Raw genomic sequence first — 23,853 nt, forward strand, 5'->3', positions numbered from 1 at the left:
CATTGATGAACAACAGCCACGTTTACATCCAAATGTAGCACAAATGTGCTAACGGCACTCATGCAGTCCTCAGTGAAGGAGCAGCCTCTAACAATGCAATCAGTATTTGATATTGAAAACTTAGGCTTGAGAGTTTTCCTTTAACAACTAAAAGTAAATGTGGCCCATCTCTATATAACAGGTCTACACATGCATACTCACTTTTTCAGACAGCATCCGAAAGTGAAGCAGAAGCAGAACAGAATATAAATCACAAAGTGAAGACTAAAGATTTTCATCTAATCACACTGTGAAATATCTTCTCAGTTAACACATTGCATTTATGTGAACATGACGACTTAATGCCTGCTGTACGGCTGTAGAGACGGGAATGTCGGTCTGTCTGTTGGTCCAGACCCAAATATTTAAACTATTGGAAGGATTGCCGTGAAATTTGGTCCCTCTAGCACCATCATCAGGTCAAAATTTAAACAGTTTGAATACTGAGCACCAAATACCTGCAAAACTAAACACATTCCCATCAGCCTCAGCTGTGTTTTTTATTATTTTATCGGTCAAATAACTAAATCCAACTGACCATTTATGTTAATTTTAGAGGAAAAAAGACTTTTATCTCACCAATGTGATGCCATTGAATATGATCACAGTCAGTTATCACAATTTCCTTAAAGCATTAAGAAAACAGAACAAAAACAGAGTTTGAAGACTCACCCTGGTCCGGAGCGATGCATTCACACCTGTAGGAAGTGATGTAATCAGGCTTGAAGCCACGGTTGATTGGGTAATACTTAAAGGATCCTACCTGTAGAAAATAAAACGTGTTTTTGTCCTTTAACAAACTTTATATTATATCTTAAGTGTTGTACTGTTTGTCTGTGTTGCTTCGTGTACTTGTAGAGTTAATTTGTAGATGTTGCAGATGTGACAATTTGGTGTTCGTCCATTTCACACGACACTTTGTTACCCACCATCTTCTTAATGGCATCAGAGATGAATATGAAGGAGATGAGGCTGGAGAACCCCTCCTCGGTGAAGCGCGTCATGTACTGGATGATGTAGCTGGCGTCTGACAGTACCAACAGGAAACACTGCAGACACGAGTGAATGCCAATCCACAGACGCAACTCCATGTAGTCTATACCATTATTCCTGTGAGGACAGACAAGAGGATCTATCTATCTTCTGTCTATCTGTTATTATGTGTACTGTGTGTTTTTTTCTCTTGTGTGTATCTTACTTGCTGAATTCATAAAGCAGTTTCTCAAAGATAAGAATGGGTCCAGTAGAGCTGAGGATGATGAGAGGTTGGCCACCAAACACACAAAACACAGTCCCTGCTAAAGCTGTGCCAAGGAAACTCTCCATCACACCCTGGGAGAAAGAGAAAGAGGACAGCCAGAGAGGTTTAAAGAGAGGTGTTGTCAAATATAAGATAAGACTGGCTGGAGGGTTTCTCTACTGGCTCACTATACTTTCAGCTGTGCTTGTTTTTAATCCTTTGAACCCAAAGGCTCTCCTCCTTTTTCAAGCTCTTTATTTAGAGACTTTTAGCAGAGTTACAACATATCTTAACCAGGCATGTCATACATTGTTATTTACAGAATAAGCAAGAACAGATTTCATGAAAAAATTTAAAAAGATTTGTGCGATTTAAATATTTTTGCCTGTATGTCCACAGGTTTTCAACATAGTGAAAACATATTCAGGCCTATATGAATGAATAGAGGAGATGTCAATCAGCTGCTATGATTAATAGACAGAAAATGAATCAATTAACCATCTTCCATCTTCTCAAATGTGAAAATGTTCTTGATTTAGTCCTCTATGACAGTAAACTGAATATCTTTGGGTTGTGGACAAAAGAAGACGTCATCTTGGGCTTTGGGAGACATTATATAGACCAAACAACTAATCAAGATAATAATTAACAGATTAGATAATGACAGATAATAATTAAAACAATTGTTAGTTTCAGCCCTAGTGTCAGTGTTCCAGCCTTAATAAAAATAAATAAATAAATAAAATAATTATTGGGGATAATCTAGTTCTAAAAGGCACATCATGGAGTCATGGATGTACTGACAACTATCACTGGATTACTGTGACACTGAAGGAAATTTAAAACATGATGATTATAAGGCAAACTGACAGCAAACGCGGATTTATGGATGAAGAAGAGAGGAAGAATTATGACCAAAAATGGCATAGAAAAACAGTGCTGTGTCTCAAATTGCATACTTCTGTACTTACACTTAACATTTTGAGTGCATAAGTGTGTTCACACTGAGAAGTATGGAAAAATGCAGTGCACTGTCAGAACCCGGATGGTGCACTCGAAACAGTCAAAAAGTTGAGTGTGGAACTATGGACGCTTCTCACCCTCAATGGTCGCCATCTTGGCTATGTAGCGAAAGGGGAGGGACCACTTTTCAAACTGGAGATGGTGGCCGGGTACGTTGTTACTACGGTGAACATCACCACATTATACAAATGTAAGTTATACATGTGTTTTTTAGCACTAAGCACCACTATACTGTTGTCAGATATAAGCCATCAGTATTTTTTTTGGGTTAATTTAGCAGTCTGTAATGATTTGGTAGCACGAACGATAATACGAATGCTAACGCTAGCTAATGCTAATTTGTGATCATCATTTCCGGTAAGTACACACCGGCCGTGTTTGATTTGAGAAAACACTACCCTGTAGAAATTCGCGCACTTCGCCAGTAATACATAGTGTACACAGTGTACTACATGAAAGGGTACTAACAGAAGAATGTGATTTTAGACACAGCTCCAGGTCCAGTCACTCAAGGTAGGTTTGAAAAAGTAGAAGGCTTTTATTCAAACGGGCTAGAGTCATTAAAAACACACCAATGCGTGTCGGCTTGCGCCTTCTTCAGGGTGTGACACCCTGAAACCTACCTACCTTGCGTGCCTGGACCTGGATTTTTTATGCCATTTTTTGGTCATAATTCTTCCGCACTTCTTCAATATTATTCCCGTCCATGAGCACTGGTGGTTTGAGGGACACCAGCAGCTTCTTCTGTCTTTTACATATGCAGATTTATGGATGTTTACCCGTGACTGGGACATCAGATATATTTCTAACCCTGAAAAGTGTAAGTCAAACTGAATCCAACAAGATGTGTATCATGTCTTATGTGGTCAGATTTGACTGAGTTATGCCTCTGAGAAGAAGGATTGTGCTTATTATCGGGTGCAAAGGGTTAAAGACCGGTTACGTTTTTCTTTCTGTCACCTGGTAATTATCGGTAGCATCTCCTAGCAGTCCTCCAAAGGTGATGGCATTGGTGACGGTGCCCAGGTAGATGAAGAGCACAGCAGAGATGGTCTGGATATGGAAGCCATCGTAGATATCACTACAATAAAATGGCATCTTCCTTTTGATGTCCAGCCATAATCCACCACCAATCCTATCAAAACAAGGTTGAGAACAAATAGCACATCAACTGAATCACTATTTATTATTGTGTCCTTAATTGCTGCCTTGCTGAATAAAGAACCGTAACTTGTTAGAATTGGATGTAAATATTGGGGTGCAAAATCATCTAATATGGACATAATCCCTAGGGGTACTGGATATAGTCCCCTCCAGTGCTCCCATACCTCCCAGTGAATTTCAGCTCTTCTCCAAGCTCATGTTGAGCTGGAAGCTCCTCATCCTCTCCTCCAGCTGCCCCACCAGCCGAGCCGTTCATCTGACCCAGCTCATTCAGGTTCAGCACTGACTTCCTGAAGTAAAACATGGACAGAATAAAACAGAGTAAACAAACAGAATAAAGTGTCAGGCGAAGGCCAAGACGAGCTTGAAGTTTGGAGACATATGGATATTAAATATAATTAAAGTGTGGTTCAGTGTTCGTGCCTCATATCTGCTGATGGAACCTTCTTCGGAGGTTCAATGCGTATTTTGGGGTCCCATTCCCCTGGAGGGAGGACGATCACCTCGTCCAGAAACTCATCAACGCCAGCGATCAGGTCGTCACGGTCCCTTGCTTTATATGCAACATCACTGAACAGCTGGTGGGATATAAAGACATAGAATCAAACTAACACATTTGATGCGTGTATGAGTGCAGCCGACAAGGGCGACAAGGTCACTTACATCATCCACCATGAGTGTAGCGATAGCTCTGCCGATCTCGTTGTAGGACTTGGTTTTTCCATGAGGACCCAGCAAGATGAAGAGAAACCTGCGAGGTTAAGAGATTAATAAATGCGAGGAGACACACACTCTAAAGAGAGATAGGAAGGGAGACATATCGGTGAGAGACACACACCTGGTCGGTACGGGGACCTCGGTGAGGCCTCCCAGAGTTGTGGCTTGAGCCAAACGTACAAAGGAGACGAACGGTTTGTCCAGAAAATCCACCTCGCCAACCAGGACGTTGGATGCTTCAGCATCACGAGGGATCTTCTTCATGAATTTATTCTTCAGCTGGAAGAAGAGAAAGGATGAGTAGAAATCACATATTTGAAGCATGTTGCACTGCGGATGACTAACGTCTGCCACGATCAACCGGCATTTACTGTGTGCTGGTGACATCAGGTAGTCACAGCAGCTGAGCAGAAAACGGCATATGAGATTTTTTTGGGAATGACAACAAAAGCCACAATCCAACTTGTGCTTTCAGTTGCTTTTAGTTGCACATTATTTCTTTGTCATTAACTTCTACCAAGAACTCTTCCCTAGATATTTTAAGAAATGGTAATGTTGGTCAATTGTTTGATCGACCACTTCCAGAGTGAAATGTCTTGACAACTATTGGATGGATTGTCCTGAAATTTGGTACAAATATTCAAGGTCCTCAGAGGATGAATCCTCTTTTTATCTGTAACCACCAATATTTAATATTTTCATTTTATCAGGTGAAATATTTCAACATCTACGACATGGATCTGCAACAAAATGTGTTTCCTGCTGACTTTGATGAGGCTGATACTGTTTTCTCGACATCTTTTGGATGGATTGCCATGAAATTTGGTACAAACATTCGTGTTCCCAACAGAATTAAATATAATGAATAAAATCAGGTCTGCAAGCTGGATCAAACACTCAGCTTAAGTCCACATCTACACTTCCATGTAATAAGCGTAGTGGTTCATTGTAGTTCATTTTAACGAGGCCACTTCATTGACACAATGGGGGAGCTGATGCAGAGGTCTCAGGGTCCTTCAGGTTCAAGTGGCAGCACCCTCTAGTGGCCGTAGTAATTATAATGGGAGTAAAGTAGGAAATCAGGTGATGTTATTAAAAAAAAGTCTGCATAGGGAAGAGGTCAGGTGGATGGATGGGTCAATAAAACGTCTTTAAATTAGATGTCGGATGAACGCTGATTGCTTTGTTTGACATGTTTCTTTTTCTTTTCCCAACAAGATGAGGTCAGCTTGTCTCTTATGTCCGTAAACGTGTGTCCATTCTGTAATCTTTACATAATTGCTGAGGTTGTTGTTGTTGACTCTCATATTTCAGATCCGACATGTTCGGATGTATTTGAGAAGTTCACATTTGGAGTAAAGAAGGAGAAAAAGAAGTGAAATCCTGCTACTATAGTTTGTTTACGCAGCCTCTGGAGTTGGAGGAAGCTTCCTGAAACTGACCAATCAGAACAGAGTGGGCTCATCAGGAGGCGGAGCCTTAAAGAGACAGGTGCTAAAACGGTTTCAGACAGAGGCTGAACTGAGGGGCTGCATAAAGGACCAGTAGAAGATAAATAAGGAGTTTCTAACTGGAAATCATGCAAATATATTCCAGTAGAGCCCCAGAATATAAATATAGAGCTGGAAATGTGCAGAATATGTCCCCTATAAAACAGGAAATTGCTGTTTGTTTCCTGTTTCCAACCGCAAATCAACATTTACATTTTTCGGCAGTGATTTGAACAGTTGCAGAAGACAAAAACCAAATGTTGGAGGTTAAAATCGTGGAATTCCACACAGTATAAAATCAAACAACACCATGTTGCAGCTCTCTCTCGCTGCGCCCCCCCCTTCTCCTCCCTACCAAGTAAGCACGTGGCAGTGAAGTGGTAGGTGCTTAAATTAAAATCTCTTCGTAATCTGTTAATGCTGCTTTCAGAGTCAATTCACCAACTGGTCCTCTTTCACTTGCTCCTAACTTCTTGGTCCTGAAGAACCCTAAACATTTCAATCTCACATACAGCGCTATGAGCCAGTTCTCTGACTCACACAAGCTTCAGTTGCCATCTGCAGCTGTATTTTAATTTACTGGTGTAGTTTTTAACTCTTTCAGTAGGTGTTATATGTCATGATGTCAGGTACTGAATGCGTGGTCAGATCAAAGAAAGCCGGAGGCGCCATACCAGCCTCCGTGAACAACTAATTAAACCAGACTCAGGTCACATGTCTGTGTTCATTTCTTGCTTGCTTTGAAGTTCTCGTCAAGATATTTACCCGAGTAGCAAACACACACACACACACATTAAATTACTGCTGCTGGTTAACAATGAACACAGCAAAACAGGCAATTAGTTTGTTGCTTTGTCTCACTTTTCGGGGAGAGATTCAAACAATTAAGCTCGAGAAGAAACAGCAGAAGCTTAGAAAATCTGCACGGAAACACACAATCGTCAACACACACACACGTGTGGAGGTACATGCGCATACACAGTTTAGTAAAAATCCCACCTCAGCTACCAGGCTGTGTGGATTAGAGGGATTAAGTAGTTCTGCCAACTCTGTATATACTTTCTCATAAAACGAGGCTCAACTTTTCATAAAAACACAAACACAGCAACATGCAAAGAAGCACAAACTTAGACGTGTGTGTCACTTTATGCCATCTGTTAACTGCAGAGAACTGAATCAATCTATTGTTATTTTCCCCTCAGGCAACAGGAGATTAGTTGATGATGAATCAATAGCAGTAGATTTTACTTTGTCATTTCTGTTTTTGTTCTTTTCTTTTTCATTGTTATTACTCACAAAGCTCAGCTCTGCAGACTATATATGTCTAAATTGCACATTATTATATATATTGCAAATTTACATTGAACTATTCTGTCATTTTTCTTCTTCTTATGCACATTTTTCTGCACACACATCCAGTGTCAGACCAGTGTGAACGTCAAGGTCCACCAAAAGTGCACCAAGCTTTATTCACCAGATGTTTTCAGCCACTGGTCTTCATCAGGGTGGTCACTATATGAACTCTTTTTTCCCATCCTGATAAAGGCGAGACAGCCGAAAACATCTGGTAAATAAAGCCTGGTGTACTGGAGAACAGTTGTGTGACATGTTTTAATTTTAATCGTCCTTCCATACTATTCACTCCCACTACTACCTCAAGTTGTTTTGCACTATAACTTACATATTAGACTAATTTTGCACATATTGCAAATACTTTGTGTATATGTTATTCTCATTATTATAATCTAGTTTTTCCTTTTTTATTTCTTCCTTTAGTGCTACTTTTATATACTTGTTTTATATACTTACTGTTCTATTTTATTGTCTATTTTAATGTTTTATATGTTCTAATAAAGTTTGGGAACTGCTGCCACAGAGCTCCACTGTTGTCCAAAAACTATTAAAAACATGTCAATGAGCCACACCTTCATCACCATGAACACACACACACTGTCCTGCTGCCAGAAATACTCACTAGAACACCAAATGTGGATTCATCCGCCACTAGAAATAGTTCCCAACAAAAGCACTATTTCCTAAGTGTTCAGCTGTTTTAGGGAGCTTTTTTTAAAAATTAAACTTTATATTTGTGATGTGTGTTTTTAAATATGTATTTCTTCAGTAGGAACCAATGAGCTGAGTAGAGAAAATACTAAGAGATGGAGTAACACATTGTTGGTTTTTGGGGTTTTAATGGGATTTGCTGACAATAAGCAAAATATAGATTATCGCCAGCCTTATTCCTGAGTATAATCTTGTGAACCCTTTATAAGAAGAACAAACATACTTACAAATCCACACACACACACAAAATAATGAACATTTACCTGATCTGTGCTCGGTGTGTCTGAAATATCGTTCATGCTTCGGCTCTGGGAAGGATCTGTAAATGAACCACACACTTATATTTGATATCTGAAACACACAACATGCCATCCTAATCAATAAGGAAATGAAAAAAAGGTGTTTCAGAGCTTGAGTTTTATTGTTATAACTGAGTAAAAGATGCACATTTGTTCCAATTAAAGGCTTATAAGAGCAACAAAGAGCGCATTCAAGGATGTTTGTTCAAAATTTGTGCTAAAACGTCACCGAGACCAATTGTTTCTGTGGAGGATTATGTTCTAATGACCCATTTCCCTTTTTTTCTCCTCAAAGCAGATTTGGGAACAAATAAAATTAACAATGAGGTGAGAACAAGAACGTACCACACAGAGCCCCCCCTCCCCAAAAAAATCCTTTCATAATCCCCTTTATTCACATAGATTCACAAAATAAATCGGTAAAGGTGCACACAATGGGACCAAAATCTCTTGAATAAACACACATTATATCCAACAGTTTATATTAATGTAGAATGTATGCACACAGAAAGCCACCTGACGTGTTGAAATCATGCAGTAGCTGGGAGTTAGCTGGGATCAGTGTTGATTAAAAAGAAAACAAACAGAAAGTAAAGCAAATAAAGCAAAGACGTAAAGGCAGTTTTAGTGTGTCAGTGGTGGAAGAAGCACTCAGATCCTTTACTGAAGTAAAATAAAACATTTATATTTAAAGTACAAGTAAAAGTAAAATGTGCTTAAAGTATCAAAAGTAAAAGTACTATGACTGATATATTATATATAACATTATTAGATTGTTAATACTTAGCTAGTTTAGTCCAGTGGTTCCCAACCTAGAGGTCGGGCCCCTCCAAGTGGTCACAAGAAAAATCTGAGGGGTCGTTAGATGATTAATGCAAGGTTCAGACTACATAATCTCGTCTGATAGCTTGCCGTCTTTCACTACTCATGTGATGTCATCAGAAGAAGGCGCCAGTGACCGACTTCCAGGAACAAGAATGTAAACAAATAATGGCGTTTGAAGCAGTTTGGATCATACTGGCTGTCTGGTTGCCATAGTGACACGAACCTCACAGCTTGAGCAACACCAACAACATCATTCCTCTTTATAGTTGCGCCCAGAAGATTGGTCAACGTTGTGGAAGTTGTTGTACTTGGCATGAGAAGGTAAAAAATTCTGACATCCTAGTCTTTCTGTTGGGACATCATGAGGCGTCCCAGATGCGGCATCTGTTATCATCCACTATGATACACTACACGGGATAAAACTGAATGAATTGTCATGTCCGATGCCCATTTTTCAGTCTTGATGGCCTACGTTTGTCTGGTTGGGCTATTATCATGTAGTCTGAAACTTGCATAATGGGAGAGGAAACAAGAAAGACAGAGTTCTGCTAAATAAATGTGTCTTTAATTTTTTTTTGAGTTTTCTCTAAACTTTCATTTTTTGTGAAATATTGGAGTTTTACCTCTGTTTATGTTTTATGTTTCACTAGTTTATCTAGTCCCATCTTCACTAATCCAGAGGTCGTGATATGTAGCACGTTCCTGCACATGCTCAGTGGCGTCTGCTGTACACAGAACTACTCTCCAGAGACTGAAAACGTGATGCTGTTATTAGTCTTTGGAGCCGTTTCCAAACAAATTAACGTGACCAAACTCTTCATGATGAAGGAACATGTCACCCATGAGCCAACATGAGCCAAATCCTTTAAGTCCAGTATTTCAGTAAATGCACTCAGTTACCTTCCACCACTGGTGTTTATATGGTAAAAAAAAATAAAAAAAATGCCCTTTTTATGTGTTTGTGTGTGTGTGTGTGTGTGTGTGTGTGTGTGTGTGTGTGTGTGTGTGTGTGTGTTCAGACTCACGCAGGCGGCCAAGGCTGCTTGACTGCCGAGAGCGTAGGTCTTCTGTGGAGCGGTGGATCCCAGAAGCTGAACTAGTACTACGACTCAGATTAGTCTGAGGACTACGGTCTGACAGAGCGGCAGTAGAAGATGACGGATGACAGAAGAGACGATTTTTTTAGGAGGGAAGGTGGAACAGGTGGCGATCGACGTGGCAGAAAACAAAGGAAGCATCAGGATGTTGTTAGAAGGTTGGATTAAAGTTGCGTGACAGAACTTTGGTGATTGGTACGTTATAGATTAATTCATTAATAGATTTAAACACAAAGAAGCAGCTGTGTATGTGACACTACATGCTTACTGGTAGCAGTGTTGGAGGACTTTCCCATGTCTGCCAGCGAGCGGTGGATCGGCTTCTTGGTCTGGTGACGGTGCTTCCTGAGCAACACGAAGATGATCTTCTCCTTCAGATCCGGATTAACGAGACCGTCAGCTATCTGCCGATCCACGATCTCCTCTGGAGTCAAAGTTTACAACCCAGTTAAATTAGCAATATCTGTGATTTTACATTGTTTAAACCATTTATTACATATCAAGTAAAGATCATAACGGCCCAAATATAAGACAATGTTTAATTCTGGTGTGAAAAAGTGGGAGTCATCTTATATTCAAGAATGAGACAAGCTGCAAAAAAATAAAAATAATTTGCTGCGAGTGGTGAGAGAAGCTCCAGCAAGATGTTTTGTTCATTTTAAAAAGTATGAAATCTTTGGAAAAACATTTTTCTCTTTGTGAAGTTTGATTTGCAGCCACATTTCAAAGTTGCATTTTGATTGATTCCCATCAACACATTTTCTCTATACTGCAAAAACAGTATTCTGAGTGTGTATATAGTATTTAGTACATGTCATTTAATATTAATATGTAGGATTGAACTGGGACACAGTGTTTGTTGCTGGTTTCTCTTCAGCGTTTCACTGTAGGATAACTTCATCAGTGCGATGGTTTCAGGTTGAACAACAATGATTAGTCGATTAGTTAAAAATGCCAAAAATTTGCTGGTTCCAGATTGTGAAATATGAGGATTTGCTGTTTGTTTTTATCATATAAGATAGTAAATTAAATATTTTTTGGTTTTTGGACTGTTGGTTGGATAAAACAAGCAATTTAAGGAAACAACTTTGTGTTCTGGGAAGTTATTGTTTCACTTCTTTTTGACTTTTTTTAAATAAACTAAACAATTAACCAAGAAAATAATTGGCCGACTAATCAACACTGAAAATAATACACTCAGATAACAATTACTGCAGTGCAAGTTCACCAAAACAGTAAAGGCAGTTAATTTTTCATTGTGTGATTATCTCAGTGGAAAAAGTAGTAAATGTATTCAAATACAGAACATATTGATCTGAGTGGGATTTTCGTCAAAGTGTATGTAGTAGGGATGTGCAGAGAGCCCAGTATTTCTATTTGTATCTGTATTTGTTGAGGCAGCAAAATTATTTGTATTTGTATTCGAATAAAAGTGCAATAAAAGGCTTAAAAATCCTGTTTTTGTTTTTATTACGCTTATAATTTTAGAAAATTAAAGTGTTATAATAAGTGTTCATGAATAAACTACCTTACAAAGAAGGTCTCCACACTAGGTCTCAAACTGGAGTCTCCCAGATCATAGACGACTGCGCTGATTACTGAGCTAAAACTTAACTTTTCTTCACAAAAACAAATAATTTTAAAAATATTTGTATGAAACAAATATTCGTAAAAAAGCCCACTATTTGTGCTTTGCCGAATAACATATTTGTATTTGGGCACATCCCTAGTATGTAGGCAAATATTTTCAGGTTTCAGCTTCTGAAATGTGGGGATTTACTGCTTTTGTTTGTCACATGTGACAGTAAATTGAAAATCTTTAGGTTTTGGACTGTTTGTTGGACAAAACAAGCAGATCGAAGAACATGGGCTCTGAAAACCGCAGGCTCTGAGAAGCTGTGATTGTCATTATTAGACTAAACAATTAATCAATGATGAAAATAATTGTTAGTTGCAGCCTTGATGATCCAGCTTGGCTTAAAAAGGTTGTCTTTGGCTTTTTTTTCATCAATACTGCTTTTTAAATAACTTTGCACCTTCTGTACGTGATGAGTGTATAATTATACCTCTTTAATTGATTACTCATCTCAACCACATGTCAAGTGTCTAAAACTGAACTAAAAATGTTGAGTTTCTGGTCTTCTAACCAGGTGTTTGATCAGTTTGTTGCTTGTGTTGGACTCACCCACTATCTGTGGCAGTGAGTATCCATCCAGGTCCAGCAGAATGCTTCCAGTCTGCAGACAAGTCCTGAGCTCAAACAGGCTGTGGAGGGTCAGCGTGGACACATGAGGCTTGCTCCATCTTTCTCCTCCTTCCTCCACTTTCTCCTCAAACTTCACCCACCTACAGAGATGGAAGGAGAGCGGTAAATGTGGTGTTGTTGAGAGACAGAATGATTGATCTGTTCGGGTTGTTGGGTGCCGACCAGCAGGATGCTGTTACGTAATTTAAACTGTGCGGCTTCAATCACATGAACGTCTGCAGAGTTACAGTCCTGTCAACCAGCGCAGGATGTTTTAGTGCAACCTTCAACCCCTGAATCCAATCAAAAGTGACCCCAAATCCTAAACTAATGAAGGCTCTGACACACTGCTGATGTTTGCAATTGTGTGTGTGTGTTTGTACCTTGCAGACTCTTTCCACTCTAATTCATCCCCCTCATGCTGTAGTGTGTCCATCTCAGTGAAGAGTGTGGGTGTCGGGGTGCTGTCATCTTCCCCCAGTATGTGACGCAGCCGCTCCGCTGCAGGAGACACTGCAAGATGGAGGACAAACAAGAGACAGTTTGCATTAAATCCATGTTTGATCCATGAGAGAAGCAACCAGACTAACATGAACATGTGCAAAGATGAACTCAACAACAAGCATGTTAATCTGGGACTCAGGGGTTGAGGCAATATTATGAGATGTTAACAACACTTTAGTCCAGAGAGCAAGACGACCAACAACAGCCGTCCACATCAACATGAAAACTGACGAAATCGATTTTCTTTCAGGCTCCACCATTAGGATGAATTTTACATTTTTAGTCTTGCTTGTGTCATGACTCCAGGGATGACAATGCTGGTTGCTAAATCTGCTAAACTAGACTGAAATATCTCAATAACTGTTGGATTATAAGAAATTTAGTACAAACATTCACATTCTCCAGAGGATAGTCTTGAGATTTCTAAATGCTCGATAATTGCTTGAACGGTGGTGAGAACAGCCACTAACAAACCTACATTTTGTGAAGACACACCCATTCTCCTCAGACTCTCTTCTGTAGTGATCTGCATGTCACCGCCCCAGTATGAAGGACCGCCCTAAAGACTTTGGACTGGTTTTGCAATGCAGGTTTTTTTTAAAAGTCTCTAATTGTTTCCACCCAGTTTTAAGAACGAAACCTGGGAGATTGTCTTCAGTCTCTATGAGCGAACCGTTCAGACCTGTGAAGGATGAATCCTCCTGACTTAGGTGACACAAAGTTTTCACTCATTCAGACAAATAGTTTGACATCTACCCGATGGATCAACACAAAACTTACATGTACAGACATTCACGGTCCCCAGATGATGAATCATAATGGTTTCAGTCATTTGCTGATTTTTCCTTTTTGCACGAGTTTGACGTTTAGTGAATCTTGACACATTTAAGTGAAATGTCTTGACAACTACTGGATAGATTAATATGAAGTCCATTACAAACATGTCCTTTACAACTTTAATGAAGAAATAAACAAAACATAAATCTGTGTTTCCACTGCGACCGTTAACAGACACCATGAAAAATATCCGTCATATATGTTATTCATTTGTTCCTGTGTATGAAATACCATCAACTTATCTATAACTTTGTCATCTTTTTTTTTACATACTGTAATTCTGCAGTCTTGGTCTGTTCTGTACACACAATATCTATCGCATGTCTGTCCATCCTGGAAGGTTTAAGGGTTTTTTTGGGGAGATTTTCCTTATTTGGATAAATAGAGGATGTTGTATTGCTGTACAGAGTTTAAAGCTCCTCGAGGCAAATTTGTGATATTAGGCTATACAAATTAAAATGGACTTTACTTAAAAACTGGCACATAACTGGAACCCTAATTGCTGTCCCCTGGCATACAGTATATAAAGGCTGCAGGTAAAATATATTTTCATTGATTGTTTTCATTAGTGGAATAAACTACTGCTGCTTTAGGGGTTTTGTCTTGTTTATAATAGTTTCTTAATGAGATTTTTTCTTCTACATACACAGTGGAGAAAGTGAGTCTGTTTGATTCAATCCTACAATGCAACAAATCAGACAGACTGCGCCTCGGACCACTGAGCCAACAAGAGCCAAACTTTGGGAAAGAGACACATTTAATCTAAACAACCCTCATTAATCTTCTTTAATGAGCGAACAAGAAAGTCAGCTCCTCTAACGACCGTCTGATAGAGAGGTGTAATCTATCAGCCGCCACCTTTTTCTAATTTTACTCTGAGCAGATCAATCTCCATTAACATCTGAGCCTGGAAGCGCTGTTCACTCACATCCCACCACTGTTTATGTGTGTGTGTCTATCAACACGAGAATGTGTGTGTGTGTCACTGGCCTCGGTTTGTTCCTCCTTGTGATCCAAAAGCTAAAAAAAAAAGTCAATAATCCATGAACTCATAGATCTGAATAGTTAACTGGGAGTGACACAAGCCTCATGTGACTGTGACGTACACGACCCCAATCAACTCTTCCACATACAGGGAACAATTATGTAATCCATGTTAACTACAGCGTCATATTATAATACAATACAATGTTCCATAAGATGCTCGACACCAAACAGGGATCAGTTTCCATCTGCTATCTCAGCTTTTGTTGTCATGTTCAGGTCATTTTAGCAGGTCTGCTTGTGTTTGTAGTTTGTGTACTTATTAGGGATGTGCAGAAGGCCCAGTATTTGTATTTGTATCTGTATTTGTTGAGGCAGCAAAATTATTTGTATTTGTATTCGAATAAAAGTGGAAATAGGCTTAACAATCCTGTTTTTGTTTTTATTACGCTTTTAATTTTAGAAATTTAAGGTGTTACAATGTGTGTGTCAGTAGCTCAGCTTTAAGTGATCCAAATTAGGAAATATGCGTCATTATCTCAAACATCCAGTCCAATAATGGATTTTTCAGCAAACGAATTGAATAATATTACTTCGGTAAATGTTCAAGCAATTTCCTAACTGTTAAGTTGAATGGTAACAGTTTATTATCATGAATTATGAAGATATGTATTCAATCTGCTCATTTGAGAAAATTAACACAACTTTAGAGAATTGTCGGCCCGGTTGTCAATTGTGATCATTATTACTATCGGACTTAACTGGAATGTTTCAAAACTGTTGCCCCTTTCTCGTTATAGTGGGATATATTATGTTATTATACTTGGTTATTTTGTGTTGTTATTGTAACAAAATCTATTATGTTTTTTCTTTGGAATAAAAACAATTGATAACAAAAAAAAAGGAAATGTGCATCATGTAGCAGGTGGATGTGACTCCCCTCACTGAGACCTGCTGATAGACGTCACAGCGGAACAGAGGAGAGACACTGAGATAGCGATGTCACTGACCTGCACTCTGGTGTTTGACATGGATTATTTTTCTTCCTGAAAACAAATAATTTTTAAAATATTTGTATGAAACAAATATTCGTTTAAAGAAACCCATTATTTGTGCTTTGCCGAATAAGTATTTGTATTCGGGAACACTCCTAGTACTTATGTGTGTCTGATCTCTGACCAGCTGATGTAATCCCACAGAGGGAGATCATATTATGTTTGCAATGTTTCGTATCATTTGTGGGCCACTGGGTAAAATACACTGCCATCTAGTTCTTAGTTACCTAAAAGCTGCACTAATCAATATTTTTATACTAAGAATGGAGCTAATTGTTAGTGTGTGTGTGTGATGTGAAAGCAGGCACACAAGCTGAAGGAGCATTTTTGCATCCCTCAGCCATTGTTTTGGATTTCCAAACCCTCGAACTCATTAACCTCATTTCTAGCAGCAGCAGCAGCAGCAGGAAGTCGTTTTCAGCCAAAAAAAAGCTCAGATAAACCGGCTCTACACAACCTGCGCAACAACAAACTGCACACAAACGCAGCATAGATGAGTTTCTGAGCAACATGAAGCTTATGAGGAGATAAACAGAAGGAGTTGTTATAGGCATTAAACTACAGAAACTGCTACAGAAAGAAAATGTTCAATATCCAGGGACAGAAAGGGTCAAATTAACTGTTGGCATCTAGTGATCTGGTCAGCACTCTGTATTTTAATAAGGTGGTGGATAGAAACTGCTGAAGAAGAAGAAGAAGAAGAAAGGCCTGCTTTAATGTTACTGTGCGTTTATGTCTGTGTAAAGAATAGTGCTAAAGTAGGTCAAGACTCTGTGGTCAATGCTTTGGTGATCACTTTGACTTGAGTTGCAGTGTGTATCCTGGTGACAGCTGATACAGGTGTGGACTGATGGCTGTGTGATGGATGGTAAATGCATCATATTGTTATACCATTTCATTTTTCAGCAGCAAAAGTCACAAAGAGGTGTACAGAGTCTATTTTCATGATTCCTGTGTGGCTGATAAATAATACTGTGACATTTCTCACTACCTGTAGAGTTCACTGTGTAGCCTCATTTAGGCTGCTACATACAAAGTTACCTCTAAAATCCACTTTTACTGTTTTTTTAAATCAAGTTGTTATATCTAAATACTAGAAATGTTGATGAATTAGCTATTAACATGTATTATTCACCCCACCTGCTGTGCACATGTCCTTGATAGTTTATAAATGGTAAACTTGTCTATAGTGGCTAGAACATAGTGGAGCATTTAGCAGCTAAAGAGCCAGATGTTGTTCTCAGGAGTTGGTGGAGACCAAAAACAGAGATAAAACAGAGTGAATATTGGACTTTTTATATAATATTTTTAAATTATATTCCAATTTATTTGTATGTTCATCAGCTAGGAAGAAACACGACTTCAAATGAAGGATAATGTTCCTGTGTAACTGCTGGATGTGAAAATTGCCAGCTGTTTGCAAACACATTCACTATAAGAAACTTAATGAGGTGATGATATGTCAGTGATGTGACCAAACAATCAGTGTTTCCTGCTTTAAATAACTGTCTTTTAACTATGTGTGTTTTTGAAACCACAAACTTCCACCATTTACAAGACTGAGAGTCATTGTCAAGCTATTTTTAAATTGTCTCATGAATCCATTCTGCATGTTTTTGAAAACTAAATATTTCTACCACTAAATCAATGTTGATCATTAAATACAGAAAATATATCTACTCTATGCATAGATTATATTAAGTTGAAGATCCTAACTTTTGCAGTCTGTATATTGGAAGATAATATAGAGTGAAAGTTACTAATTGATCATCAACTCTGAAATAAAGATAATTAACATGCATCTATATATCCTTGGTTCCATTGGCAACCATTGCACTGTAATATAGCTTGTGTTTCAGGCTTTTTCCCCTCCTCCCTAATGCCATCTTTACCTATTTGAGAGCCAGGTAGAGTCCAGCGGGAAGCCATAATCGAGGGAAAAGAGGTGCCGGGTTCCTGAGTGCTCATTGGATCTTCTGACCAGAGACAAAGATAACTGGAGAAAGATCTCAGGTCCGCTTTTGGCCAAGAAAAAACAAAAGGCCTCTGGTTTCCTGTCCTCTTGTCGAGGCTTAGAGTCTTTGGCTCACCACTCCTCGCTCTCCACCATGAGTGGGGAGAAGTGACACACTTTCACTCCTTCTCACATGCGTCCTTTCTACTTGTTTCTCCGCTCAAGTCTTCTTTGGGAGTTATTCCACAGCCAGTTTTGTTTTTTTTTTCAATTAGCCATGTACGATTTGGTGTATGCAGTGTAAAGTGGTCAGAGCTGTGCCACTCAATCAGTCGGAAAAGGTCTTCTCTAAGCTGTGGCAGAAATCCACTGAAATCTCCAGAGTAGCAAAGAGCCAGAGGGCTTTAAGAGGGTTGACACACACCACAGGGCCCTCTAGTACTCTCCTCCCAGACCTCCATGCGCACACATTCTCAGACAAACGCACACATGCAAGAAAAGCAAGTCCATCCTCACCAACATAACTTCTACTTTCTTGGTCTGATGACCCCTACAGTCCTGCATCAGTGGCTCTAACTGTCCGCCAAACGTCTTGTGTTTGGTCTACACTCTTGGTATGAATCCTGGCTGGAATAGGTTAAACAAAAAACAAAAAAAACAAAGCAAACCTCTCACAGTCACCCCAAATAACACGCACACTCACACATGCACACGCAGCTTGGAGTTCCTCAGCTCTAATCAGCTTACAGGCTTCAGACTTCATGGCCCCCTTGGGAACAGAAACCATGCTGCAAAATATTCATCACATACATACATGCATGCACCAGCAACATCTACCTCCACACACCCTTTTGCTTATCTTTCCCAACAACATAGATCAAACCTGGTCATATGCCTCTTACTACTGTGAGCGCATTTAGATGTGTTGTTGTAAAAGCGCCAATTAATGATGTGTTTGAATTTTTTAATGTCAGCTGACAATTTAATGTTTCCTCTAAGCCTGCAGTACCTGATTTTTGGCCACTTGGGGGCAGCGGACATAAATATCATCACCTTCTAAGTTGATATGCTGAACTTGTTAGCAAACAGTTGTTTATTTCCACATCTAGCAGTTATGGAGCAACATTATCATTCATTTGGAGTCGTGTTTCTGTTCATGGTCAGTGTGTCCGTTGCTAGCTAGCTTACAGCTAACATCTGTTAGTTGGTACACTGGCTGTTTGGGGAAAATAGTCCAGTGGTCAGTCATGAGAATGACGCAAGGCATAAATTTGCTTTGCTTTCTGTCTGAACATACCTTGAGAAAGATCTTTTCCCTCCCATCATCCCACCAAAGATTATCATCTTTAAAGTTGATATGTTGAACTTGTTAGCAAACAGTTGTTTATTTCCACATCCAGCAGTTACGGAGCAACATTATCATTCATTTGGAGTCGTGTTTCTGTTCACCTGGTGAATGTAAGTCCAATATTCACTCTCTTTTAGCTCTGTTTTTGCTCTCTACCAACTCCTGAAGGAAATATCTGGCTCTTTAGCTGCTAAATGCTCCACTATGTTCACCAGCTAGTCTACAGCTAACTGTGTCTGTTTGCCGTTTGGTGCTGAGGGAACTGTTAAACGCTCAAAAGACTAACAAAGAGCAACGATAACATGCCCCAAATGCTTTGATGTCCTGTATGGATGGTGTTTTGTTATGAGCTGTTATGAGCTGTTGGTGAATGTCATGTATTTGTAGTTTGTCCCAGTGTTTGGTTTGTCCGTTCTCGGCTACTGTAGAAACATGGCGGTGCAACATGGCGGGCTCCGTGGAAGAGGAATCGCTCCCTATGTAGATATAAAGGACTCATTCTAAGGTAACGAAAACACAACAATTTTCATTTTCAGGTGATTATACACTAATTAAAACATACTTCTGCCAAGTCCGTTCTGCTTGATGCCACCAAATTCTACACACTGCACCTTTAACTTTCACACAGCTCCGTAGATACATATTCAAATAGCTTGCAAGCTGTTTTATGTATTTTTCTCAGTAACAATGGCAGTAGAAGGTGCTAACAGGCTAAGCTAACAGTGTGTCAGTGGCGTTTCATTAGCAGCAGTCTGGACGGAGGAGCTGCTAACCATTCTGAGAAAACTACAACTGTGGTCCTAAAAAGAAGTAAAATGACAACAATCAACCAATCACAGCCCTCTGACATCATCAGCGTGCTGCTCCTGTGTTTCTTTTAAAATTCCTTTGTACTTCTTCAGTGGTATGTTAAGTTTTCCAAATTGAAGTTAGTACAACTGAACAAAATCCTTAATTACATGTCTTTAGGTCATTGATATTTAATCATTATAGTCTAAATGATTAAATGTAGGCCTATAGCATAGGTTAATTTTGTGTGACCACCTAAGATAAACACATTCTCTCCATTTTTGGAAAACTTTGTCTTACATCTCACATCATAATGCCTCAAATTGAAATTTATTTCATTTACTGCCATGCTTTTGTGTCTGGATAAACAGTAACACTGCAGTCCTGTAAAAAATTGTTTTGAATGGGCTAATATAAAGGAGGCAAATTGTACTAACTTCAATTTGGAAAACTTAACATACCACTGAAGAAGTACAAAGGAATTTTAAAAGAAGCACGGGAGCAGCACACTGATGATGTCAGAGGGCTGTGATTGGTTGATCGCAATATTGGTCCAGGAAAACGTTCTACTTGGCTAAATCACGTCGTGCCTTCCCACCATGCTCTTATAATACATCCATGCTTCCCACCCTGAGCGTGACGTCAGAGCAAAATGGCCGCCGTGTGAATATGGTCAATAGACACATGTTGGTTCTGACCTGTGGGATCAACGGGTTCATGATGGTCTGTGCTGCCTTCGTCATCGTCATAGTGCTCCTCTCTGTCGTGGTAATATCCCCGGTGTGAGTGTTCACGGTGTGTGTGGTGTTCATAATGTGAGTGACGTGATTCACGCTCGGCGTCACTGGCATAGGAGTGATGTCTGCGCCTTTTACGTCTGTGGGAAACTGGAACACCGATGTAGACCGGCTGGGCCTCTGAGAGAGAGACAGAGAGAGAAAAAAACAGTGACGGATCAATACGGTAACAGCTGAAATCAAAGTCTTCATTAGCAACATTAGTGTGTAACTGTACACACACATAGTACACACACTAAAATAGCATTGTCTGTTGTTAGGTGGAGAGTTTTTATGCATGAATCTGACATTGAAGCTAATAAAACAGTTTTAAAACCTTTTTATTAATATAGAGTTTTACTTATTTAAATCTTACTGTACCTTAAATCTGCATTAACAGATGTTTTGTCCACTAGTTTTTGGAAGAAACAACACTGACATATCATCAGCTTTTAAGTTGATATGTTGAACTTGTTAGCAAACAGTTGCTTATTTCCACATCCAGCAGTTACGGAGCAACATTATCATTCATGTGGAGTCGTGTTTCTGTCCACCTGGTGAATATAAGTCCAATATTCACTCTCTTTTAGCTCTGTTTTTGCTCTCTACCAACTCCTGAGGGAAATATCTGGCTCTTTAGCTGCTAAATGCTCCGCTATGTTCACCAGCTAGTCTACAGCTAACTGTGTCTGTTTGCTGTTTGGTGCTGAGCAGGTAGTGTACAGTGGCTTTTTTGAGCTTTTATACTGGAAACAACATTGATGAGAGCCGTGGGACTGAACCAAAACAGTTAACGGGGAAATCTGATAAATCGCCTCAAGTGATGTCACTTGAGTCAGTGTCGGTTGGGGCTGAAGACTACAAGTTTGAAAAGTAATAAAAGTTAGAGAGAAGTGAGGTTATCAGACCTCTGTAGCTCCTCATCTCTGCTGGAGGCTAGCAGCTCCAGGCTACATTAGCCGCTACTAGCATAACACACCCAAACCTTCAACTGAACTGTTGGCAGTAGAGTTGCATTGTGGGTAATGTAGGTGCCAGATTTTGATAAGGCAGAAGAATGTGTGAGGAAAAAAGACTAAATGCTAAATGCTCCACTATGTTCACCAGCTAGTCTACAGCTAACTGTGTCTGTTTGCCGTTTGGTGCTGAGCAGGTAGTGTACAGTGGCTTTTTAGAGATTCTTCTCTGAAAACAGCTGCCTGATGTGTCCAAAAACGACGCTATGAGAGCGCTGAGAGTGAACCAAAACAGTTAAGTTGCAGCCAGACAGATAAACAATGAGCTGAAACTCACTATAAAGCTCCGTAAAGCCGCAAGGAGCTGCAGAGTCATTGATAATCCTCTGTAGGTTCATCACTACAAGCCAAACGCATTACACACTGACAGCTCAGACAGTGGTGTTATGAAGAATATAGTTTACAGATGCTTTCATCATACCACAGCTGCCATGTGCAAGTATTATAGAAAGCTTGTTTGGTGATATATGCACAGTAAAGTATCCCAATGCTAAAAAAAAATGACATACAAGGTTTGCTGTGTAGTAATCTGATTAGCGACTTTACTTTTATTTTCTATCATTTATTAGTTTTCATGTGTCTCAATTCATGTGTGTGCTTATGTATGTGTGTGTGATATTTTGATGTATATATTTTATTGGGTCTCATATTAATTTTATCTTGAATTTATGTAATAAAACAGACCATTTGCTGTCCTCCAGTTGTTTATCTTCTCACCTTGCTGCAGTGATGTCACGGTGTACTCAAGGACACCGTGACATCGCATTTGGGTTCAGAGTTCAGTTGCTCTTTAAATACATATTAATTTAGGAATTTGCACCATCAGCTGAAATATTTAGTTTTAAATCTACAGTGAATTTTGATTTTAAGGTCCCGTTGAAGTTGTTGGGTTTCTGTTTTTCCTCACCATCATCGTCGTCGTAGCGTCGATGACCTCTTCGCCCTCGCTGCCCGTCATGATGATCCATCCTGAATAAAACATACAGAAACAAGCAGCAGGAGGTTTACTGAGAAAACATGGATGAAGGAGTGAAACCCACCACCATCCTCGTTCTCTCTTTGATCCTCCGTCAGCAGAAATAAAGCGTCACGCTTGATTGGACAATTATATTTCTCTGATTTCTTTAATCAGGGAGTCCTCAAGGCCTTGCACCGACTGTTAGCTGTCGGCCCACATGGCGATGCATGTGCCACTGTAACCTCAATGGATCAATGGATGACAAGAGGAAAACTCAATGGAAAACCCCAGCAGCCCCCTCAGGGCCGGACTGCAGCACAAACCACGGAGACCAAAGGAGACAGACAGGAATTCCCAACATTCCCAAAAAACTGCTGCTACCATCGTTTTGTTAAAAAAGGATTTTAGATTTTAAAAATGATTATATGTATGATAAATTGTGTTTTTTGTGTACTATATTCACACAACACCAATCTAGAGCCACTGAGGATACACATATATGATAGAAACCTTCCCTGCTTCCAATATTTCCTCAGTTCAGTATGAATGAATGTGGATAATCTAAGGTTATCAATTCACTTCACTGCCACCATAAAGCAAAAACCAAAATACTAAGCATCTTTTAGCTCTTCGTTTCTGTGCACCAGTGACACCCAGATATACTCTTGTTAATGTTATGCGTACATGATGAACTGATCAGTGTTCCTGTTCCTGCTCGTGACGTCGGTTTCTCTTCCTAAAGCTGATTTGGGGGAGTTTTCTAGGCTGATCGATAGATGTCATTTCTGATCGCTAACTAGTCCCTGAAGCCTGATCACTGACTGTGAAGGACAGTCACATGAGTGCAGCCATGCGCACAACCACACACACGCACACGCAGCCACACAGAGTAGTGAAAAAGTAATCCTGGAGCGGAGGATTACTGGTAAATAACGTGAGGAAAAAAAGGCTCAGAAGGCCAAAACAGCCCCAAAAACATCCAGAGACGTCACAATCTCAGGGTGAATCTCTTTCCACTGTAAACCTTTTTTAACTACTTCTCTGTGCTGGAGAGATGTGCAAGTTTTTCCAATGAGCCCTGGTTCTGTGGACACACATACAGCTGCAGATCCAATGATACAACAACCAATCAGATCATCAATGTTTGTAGCCTGTAGCTGTTCTCATACCATGCACATTTATGCTCAGACATGCCGGTCATTATGCATCAACCCTGTCTGATAGAAATTACATTTATATGCTGCAAATTTGCAACAGCAAATACATTTTGAATTACATTTTCTGTCAACATAATGAGAAAATATTGTTTATTATCTAGAGAGTTGCAAAAACATATTTCTTTTTTCCTGAATCTTGCAATATTATATCCACTTTTACAGACTACAGTGTTTTTTTTATGCTTATGTTTAGGAACTGGCAGGTTAAGGTT

The 23,853-nt window shown here is 39.5% G+C and overlaps 1 protein-coding gene across 6 annotated transcripts in view; it reads right to left on the minus strand.

The window, feature by feature from the left end:
- slc4a5b (solute carrier family 4 member 5b) overlaps window positions 1–23,276 on the minus strand; it is a 40,372-nt gene extending 17,096 nt beyond the window's left edge. For 4 of the 6 annotated variants that reach the window (XR_010924582.1, XM_067573456.1, XM_067573459.1 and 1 more), the window contains exons 1-15: window positions 22,374–23,276; window positions 20,373–20,591; window positions 12,587–12,716; window positions 12,144–12,304; window positions 10,227–10,382; window positions 9,887–9,994; window positions 8,001–8,056; window positions 4,305–4,462; window positions 4,130–4,217; window positions 3,890–4,044; window positions 3,631–3,756; window positions 3,263–3,437; window positions 1,238–1,371; window positions 969–1,149; window positions 712–802 (exon numbers count right to left, since the gene is read on the minus strand). Coding sequence is in view for 5 of the 6 variants with exons in the window: in XM_067573456.1 (XP_067429557.1) it covers window positions 712–802; window positions 969–1,149; window positions 1,238–1,371; window positions 3,263–3,437; window positions 3,631–3,756; window positions 3,890–4,044; window positions 4,130–4,217; window positions 4,305–4,462; window positions 8,001–8,056; window positions 9,887–9,994; window positions 10,227–10,382; window positions 12,144–12,304; window positions 12,587–12,716; window positions 20,373–20,591; window positions 22,374–22,434 (1,999 nt within the window). In the remaining variant the exon portion in view is untranslated. Of the gene's footprint in view, window positions 1–711; window positions 803–968; window positions 1,150–1,237; window positions 1,372–3,262; window positions 3,438–3,630; window positions 3,757–3,889; window positions 4,045–4,129; window positions 4,218–4,304; window positions 4,463–8,000; window positions 8,057–9,886; window positions 9,995–10,226; window positions 10,383–12,143; window positions 12,305–12,586; window positions 12,717–20,372; window positions 20,592–21,358; window positions 21,912–22,373 lie in introns of those variants that run through there. The other 2 variants (XM_067573457.1, XM_067573458.1) reach the window with 2 other exon arrangements.
- Window positions 23,277–23,853: the final 577 nt, after the last annotated feature.

Source organism: Thunnus thynnus, chromosome 19 (assembly GCF_963924715.1).
Source record: "Thunnus thynnus chromosome 19, fThuThy2.1, whole genome shotgun sequence".
Lineage (NCBI taxonomy): Eukaryota > Metazoa > Chordata > Actinopteri > Scombriformes > Scombridae > Thunnus > Thunnus thynnus.